Genomic DNA, 7573 nt, shown 5'->3' on the forward strand with positions numbered 1-7573 from the left:
TATAATAATCTAAATTATATTTCAAATTATAAATACCTATTTAAATATATATGTTATCTATTTACAAATAGTTGTTCATGAATCGTCGGGAATGGTCGAAAGTCAAACGAATATATGAAACAGTTCAAAATATTTGTGACTCAACATTACAGACTTTGCTTATCATGTCGGAAACATATAAAGGTTAAGTTTAAATTTGGTCAGAAATTCCCGGGTCGTCACAACTGCCAACATCAATGCGATTTGGGAAGGTCACTGAGGGGGTTTTCCCAACCTTCGATGGTACTTCCAACATTGTCGCGATTTGGGTTTCCTCCTAACGCGTATATGAGTGACAAATGAGAGCATTTGATGTCGATTTAGCTGTTAAAAAAACCCTATCTTCTAATTCAACCTAAACCTAACTACCTATCACCTTCGAATCCCCAAAATCAACCTAGAAACGATAGAAACCAAAAGCGGCAATCACCACCACAAACTACAACTGAAACCGGACAATGATTTACCCAAACTACCCCTAAACATCACAAGTCCCGGGCAAAGAAATCTCATTCCCTACTTTTTTTTTAAAAATGGAATATTTTTCTTTTCATACACGTCAAGGTCGAAAAGTTAAAGAGCAGTGGGTTGTGGCTGATCAGTACACAACTAAATCCGTCGCGAAGTAGAAATATACTAATGGTTGCCGAGAAACAACATCATTAAGCTCACAAACAGCTACCAACATAATAGAACAACACCACCACTAATTGAGGTTTAGGAAGGAGATAACAACACAACAGAAGAGCAACGACATGAGGTGAAGCGAATAAAGGAGAGGGAACAACAAGAAGAAAGAAGCAAAAATTTTCGAAGGAGAATACAAATAGGAGAAACAGTGAAGGGTTGGGTATGTAGACGGAAAACAAACCAAACACTCGTTGAGGGTATCACTAAAGCATTCTGGCAACCATGTGTCGCTGATTACGAAATTGTTACATGAAAACAAAAGGCCACACAGAAAGACACCTCAAGCAAACAGCACAACTCACAAAAGAACTTGCCCAAAACAACAGCAACAGCAGCAGAAGAAGCAGAAGCAGCAGCAACAACAACGACAACAACAACAACAATTAATGTATACAAACGAAATGTTTGTTACACTTGCGAGTTTATTCAAACTCGATTAAAAAACTCGAGCTCGTTTACCAAATGATGTTTAAGCTCAATATTGATTTCGTTTAAACTCAACTCAAATAGCTCGCGAGTAACTCACCTCGTTTACACAAGATCTCCACTCATTAAAACAGTTAGCAACTAATGGTGCTAGTAGTGTTGAGTAACTAGTAGATTTGTATGATTGATAGTAGATTTATATTATTGGTAGTTTGGTACAACGATTCTTCTTGTTAGTAAGATACATTGTTCTTTCAAATGATTTTCTAAGTACATAAACACATCTAAAATATGAGTACAGAAAAAGTTGCGGTTCAATAAATTTTTAACAGTTCAATGGAATAGAGAAATATAGAAACTTAGTGGCTGTTTACATTGAACTTATTGGGCTGTATTGACTACACACCTTATTCGGTCAGTTTTCTTGCCTGTTTCTTTAGAACTTTGTGGGACAGATTTGACAAATGGAGAGATGTTTGGGTAATGCAAGAAAGCTATGTACTTCCCATAAAGACAAAATTAATAGATTCAAATTCCAAAAAAGCCCTCATCTTCCTTTTTCTTCCTAAAAATGGCCGACATCTCGACCATCTTTTCTTTTGAGGTCTAAATTACATACTGTATATATATAGAAACCATCACATGCTTCTCCACGGACCTTGACCATCTTCGACATCCAAAACCCTCATAACTCATCAACTAATTAAAATTTCACTCTCATAAAATTTCTTCGTTATCATCCTTGCACCACCGCTATCGGTGTTCTTCACCATCGCTGCCATCATCCCTTCATCATCTCCATCATCGTCTCTACAGCTACCAAAGTTAACGAAACTTATGATTTTGTTAATTATTGATTTTATTCGAGGTAAACTATCAATTTTTTATGTGTGATAAACTATTGATTTCATTTGCGTCTAGTATTTTTGAAATTGGGTCGATTCATCCTTTTGATTTGAAGTGAAATCTGTTTTTTAATTGGATTGGCAAAAGTAAAAATATCATGTTTGATTCTAGATAAAATATGTCGAGCTTGCTGCTGGGCATTCTCTTTAGTGAAATTGGGTTTATGTGTTTACAGGTGATCTTGAAGAGCTTCTTTCCTTTTTTAAATGAGTGGGCACGTATGCTAATTAAAAGATCCAAGTGTGATAATATTCAGCATAAAAAATTACAACTACTTATTATGTTTAGGGGTAAAATAGTTATTATATTTATTCAGCCGATTTATTGTAAACACGATTGTTCTTTTAATGATTACTACATACAGTCATTCCCATTCTGCTATCTTTATCCATAAATAACTTAATGAAATAAAAAGTAAACAACCCCTTAGTTAAAACAAGCGACTCGATTCAAAAAGCCATTCTTGTAATTTTACTCCCGTCATAATTTTCGTTGCTATAGCCCTTAGATACACTGTACAACATACGATTCGAAATAACTGAATAACACAAGCAAAGCTTGATAAATAAAATATAAAAGAAAATTTGGTGATTACATATAAAAGGCCAAAGCCAATGACATAAATTATAACGAAAAAAGTTGGATTTCTTCATATGATTCTCTTCTTCTGATCAATCTGCAAGAGATCAAATGGCAGTGGATGAAGATCAAGATTCACCTGAACCACATTTTAACCACACCCATCAGTTAGAACATCAACAGAATGTAGAGCAGATGCAACAATTTTGACCCGTTTACTTAAAGTTGGGTTGATTTGGGTGTTCTCTAAACCATGAACGGATCAAATGGGTATATACTAATAACTTGAGGAAAATGGGCCAAACAAGTTCAAAGTGTACACTTTTGTTCACTATGTTTAAAACCTCTATAGATTACTTTGTTAAAGAAAACTATTTTTAACGATATTATTCCTACAGTCCTGCTGTAATTATATACTATAACGGGGTGTGTGTGTGTGTGGGTGGTGCTAATCAAGAGGGAAGTGAATTTTTGGGGAAGATAGAAATAAAAGATTACATACATGTAATATTATTCTCTAAGCAAAATTTGTGAAAATTCATCGGAAATATTATAATTCCGTGAAAAATATCTAACATTCATAAAAAAGAGTATCATTTTACATTAAAAATATTAACGCTATCGACAAAATTAATAACATTCATTACCTGTAATGTTTTCTGGACAAAAAAAAATATGTATCATTCACCGTTCACCGGTTAGGATTTATTTTCCGAAAATATTCATCATAAATAATGTTATTCTTATTACTGTATAAATTTTGATATAATAAAAATATATTTTTTGTTCGTAAAAATTATTTTTTTCACGTATATCATGATACAAATACAACGTAAATTATAAAAATGAATGGTAAAATAATAACATTATTTATAAAGAATGTTTACTTCCCCCTTACCCCAAAAAATCTTATTTCCCCCCTTTCCGCATCCCCAAAAATCAGCTTCGCTCTAAATCGCGCGCGCTCACACACACACCCCAAAATATGGACAAAAACTGATGCGCCCCAAACCCGTTTTCACCTGTTACATAACCCACACGGCCAACGATATTGCCACCTCTAGTCAACTGATAAAAAAAAGTAGTTCTTACATATGCTTTTATGTGTCCGAAGATTCCTCAGTATCTGGAGTGGGCCGTCGCCGACTCAATTGGAACAAATTACGTGGGCCTGAACCTGAACCGCCATCAGAAGACTCATTATCATCATCAATAGACTCATTATCATTACTCTCGCCCCACAACCCTGAACTTGTTCTCCTTCTAACCATCACTTGGGCCCTGGCCCGAGATGTCCCTGACCAACTACTGCTTCTAGAACTATTCCCAGGTCGAAAGACCCTAATTAGGAAAAAAACAGTTAAACCATTATAACTATCTTGATCTTGTTCATCACCCATAGATGATTGAAGACTACTCAACAAATCTTCAACATCCCTCTGTCTTTCCATTCTTCTCCAATTGCGTAGCCTCTCGGGGTCCGCTTCTGTGGGCCGCACAAACGGGTGCACCAACCTTGCGTGTTTCCGTAAATCTGTGTACGTCCCCGAAAAATCACAAGTTTCACTAGCACAGCTTCGTTTCTTCGCGTTCATAAATAATCGGGCTGCATCAACAACCACCCACCCGCTGACCTCACCACGACATAGTGGGCATGCCAGCTTTGACTTTGACTTCTTATCTTCGGTAGTCAAACTTGCTTCCGTGATAATGACGGGAGTGTCTTCATTCAAAGAGACAGACTGTTGACCATCAAAGACCAAAGGGACAGATTGCTGATCATCTGGGGCCAAAGGTTGACTTTCAGAAAATGATTTTCGGAATTGGTCAAAGCAATTCGAGTGACGGTGGCTCGTGTCACACATGAAAGGACGGCAACCTTTATTGTGTGAAGAACATATGAGAAGAATTGCATTGTGAGGATGTTCCATACATACGGGGCATCGGGCATCTTGCCACTCGGTTAAATTCTCGTCAGTTTCTAAAGGGTTCTTGTTTATTAATGGTCGTTTTGATTGACTGGTGCTGCATTTGTACGGAGACGGCCTTGAACTACCAATAGATACAGAACGGTCTCGTCTCTCCTTAGGCATTGTTATCTGTGTGCATAAACAACATTGCTTAGTTCCTTTAAATATAAACTAAAAATTAAAACTAGCACAATGATGAACCATGCGATGGGGCGTCGGCAAACGGGTAGACCAGATGGGTTATAAGGGGGCAAAACGGGTCTGTTTAACCTAAAACAGATTCAATTACATGAACACCCAGAAAACAGCCAATATAATTAGCTACAAATATCGACATGTACGCATGAACTTTCAAACTAGAACAATTAAACGTAAAGCATATAACACCAATATTAACATAGTAAGCCCTAATTTGTTCAAACACCTAGTTTCTAATTCAACCACAAATCCGAATAATTATGCAATCAAAGAGCAGGTAGCTTCAAAGCACCCAAATTTGCAGATCCAACTACTAATTAAACATCGCAATATATATGTACGTATAATATAATTATAAATATAAATTACCTTAGATTGTAAGCTTCAATTTGTATGCTTCTGTGGTTCCGATGAATCAATTTAACGGTGACGAGCTAAGAAGCCCCTGAAGGATTCGAGAGCGATTTTGACGAGCTATATGGAGCTTCGATAAAGCGATAAATAGGAGTATAGCACAATTCTCTTTATATACAGAAGAAGATTTTGCGTATGTGCTGACGTGGCAAAGTAATGTTCGCTCGTGGACCCAATTATTTGAATTTTATTAAACGATGTCTTCTTTAACTTAAGTCGGCGCCGTATCGATTGTTGTGAAATGAAATGAAATTGAATAATTTTTTAATGGTATATTTAACAAAATTGCCAAAAAGGTCCCTGTGTTTGACCATTTATGTCCTTTTCATCCTTGTTTTTGAAAACAACAATTTTCATTCTTAATAGTGTAAATATGTCCCAATTTAGTCACTGCGTTAAGGGATGTTTTGATTCCCCGTTAGTGTAGACTCGTGCATACCACGTATTTACAAACCCCAATCTAACATATACACAATATAACGAAGGAAGTCATAATTCAGTTTGGTTTTGTGCCCATACAAAACTTTCCTAAATCAACCTTCGATTCTAATTCAGAATGAATGTGTATTGTGTTTGAGGTAGTCTGTCGATTATTCATACGTCATTGACATCAAAAAATGCAGATCGAAGGTTCCATTGTTGAGCTAGAAGTGTAAGCTTTCATTAATAATTTTTTACGAAATCAAACCATATGTGCTCGGCCATTGAAATTATTTCAGTCTTAGATTAATCACAGAGTAATTAATAAAAGGAATATGAATATAACGGCGTGTCATGTATAGGTTTAGTATGAAGAATACATTATACATTAGAATATGAAATGGTTTATAATCACGTGATATGCACGAGGTGACACTAACTGACAATTTAACCATCCATTAATGCAGAGACTAAATGGGACACATTTACGCTATTAAGGAAGAAAATAATAGTTTTTAAAATACATGGATGAAAATTGCAAAAATGAACAAAAACAAGGACCATTTTGGCAATTTTGTCTTCAATGAAACTAGATGCATACTATCATTATGGGTAATGATATATCTACTATCGAAATTACTTCATCCACCACAGATATGCATTATTTAGTTGTACATTACAACCTGTTAATGCAAAGTTTGTGGTGAATGAAGTAATTTGGATGGTGAAAATATCACCTCCCTATCCTTATAGTTGAAGCGGTGAAGTTTATGATTGGAACGTAACTTATTAATTTTTGTAAGTGTTTTACTTAAAAAATAGTTGAAATTAAAGTTTATAATTGGAACATAACTTATTAATTTTGGTAAGTATTTTACTTATAAAATAGTTGAAATTAAAGCTTATAGATATGAATTAATTTAAAAGGACTGAAATAAAACATGTAACATAATAAAAATAATAGCATTTTAGTAATTATATTATCACATGCTCTACATTTATAAAAAAAGCTTCTTTCTTTTAGAAGCTTAATTTTCTAAAGCTTCTTTTTTTTTTTTTTTCACAACATCAACTTTTATTATGTGTGTGTCAAACAAAACTTATGGTTTGTAGCTTTTAAAATTCATAAACGTAAGTTCTCATAAGTTTCCATAAGCTTTCAAAAGCTGTCACTCAAACACACCATTAAATTAAAGTGCTTATGATTTTTGATTTTGAATTTATCGCACAATATATATATATATATATATATATATATATATATATATATCCAATCGGGGGAAAGCGGGGGGAAGCAAAAAAAAAATTCATTTTTTTTGAATTTTTTTTTCCGACATCAAGATCACACGAAAATATGAACATTTAGAAGAGACACTTCGTGATGAATGTTATTATTTAGGCGGGAAAACGATCGACAAAAATAACATTCAAGATAATATTGTTCGTGAAGAATATGAACGTTTTTTTTCTTCATGTTTTGTGAAGTAAAATTTAGCCCGATTTAGGGTTTAGGGTTTAGAGTTTGGTGTTTTGGGTTTATGGAATAAACCCAAAACACCAAACCCTAAACCCTAAACCCTAAACCCTGAACTCTAAACCGTTCATGTTAAAAACTAAATCTAAATTCTAAATCTAAACCCTAAATCTAAACCCTAAATTTCTAAACCCTAATATCTAAACCCTATAAACCCTAATATCTAAACCCTAATATCTAAACCCCAATAGCTAAAACCTCAAAATACGCTCGAAAAACACGATAATTGTTATATATTACTTCTTCTAGCGTTTTTCCGCCAAAATAAAAACATTTATCACAAAGTGTCTCTACTAAATGTTCATATTTTCATCTCATCTATAATGTTCGTGAACAAAGTTTTTTCAAAAAACGAAAAAAAAAAGTTTTTGCTTCCCCCGCTTCCCCCCGATTGGTT

The 7573-nt window shown here is 34.4% G+C and overlaps 1 protein-coding gene across 2 annotated transcripts; it reads right to left on the reverse strand.

Annotated features, from left to right (window-relative positions):
- Positions 1-2490: 2490 nt before the first annotated feature.
- On the reverse strand, positions 2491-5298 carry LOC139890533 (uncharacterized). Of its 2 annotated transcripts, none has more exons than XM_071873411.1 (3): positions 5178-5298; positions 3733-4739; positions 2491-2737 (listed from the first exon to the last, which is right to left on the reverse strand). In XM_071873411.1, the coding sequence occupies exon 2, from the start codon at positions 4731-4733 to the stop codon at positions 3741-3743; it is 993 nt and encodes a 330-aa protein (XP_071729512.1). In that variant the 5' UTR covers positions 4734-4739; positions 5178-5298; the 3' UTR covers positions 2491-2737; positions 3733-3740. The 2 variants fall into 2 exon arrangements, with proteins under 2 accessions (XP_071729512.1, XP_071729511.1); XM_071873410.1 differs by having other exon boundaries at positions 2491-2779.
- Between the last annotated feature and the right edge of the window lie 2275 nt (positions 5299-7573).

Source organism: Rutidosis leptorrhynchoides, chromosome 2 (assembly GCF_046630445.1).
Source record: "Rutidosis leptorrhynchoides isolate AG116_Rl617_1_P2 chromosome 2, CSIRO_AGI_Rlap_v1, whole genome shotgun sequence".
Classification (NCBI taxonomy): Eukaryota; Viridiplantae; Streptophyta; class Magnoliopsida; order Asterales; family Asteraceae; genus Rutidosis; species Rutidosis leptorrhynchoides.

Excerpts from the sequence above, each read along its gene's own strand:
- LOC139890533 (XM_071873411.1), bottom strand. The coding sequence starts at position 4,733 with ATGCCTAAGGAGAGACGAGACCGTTCTGTATCTATTGGTAGTTCAAGG.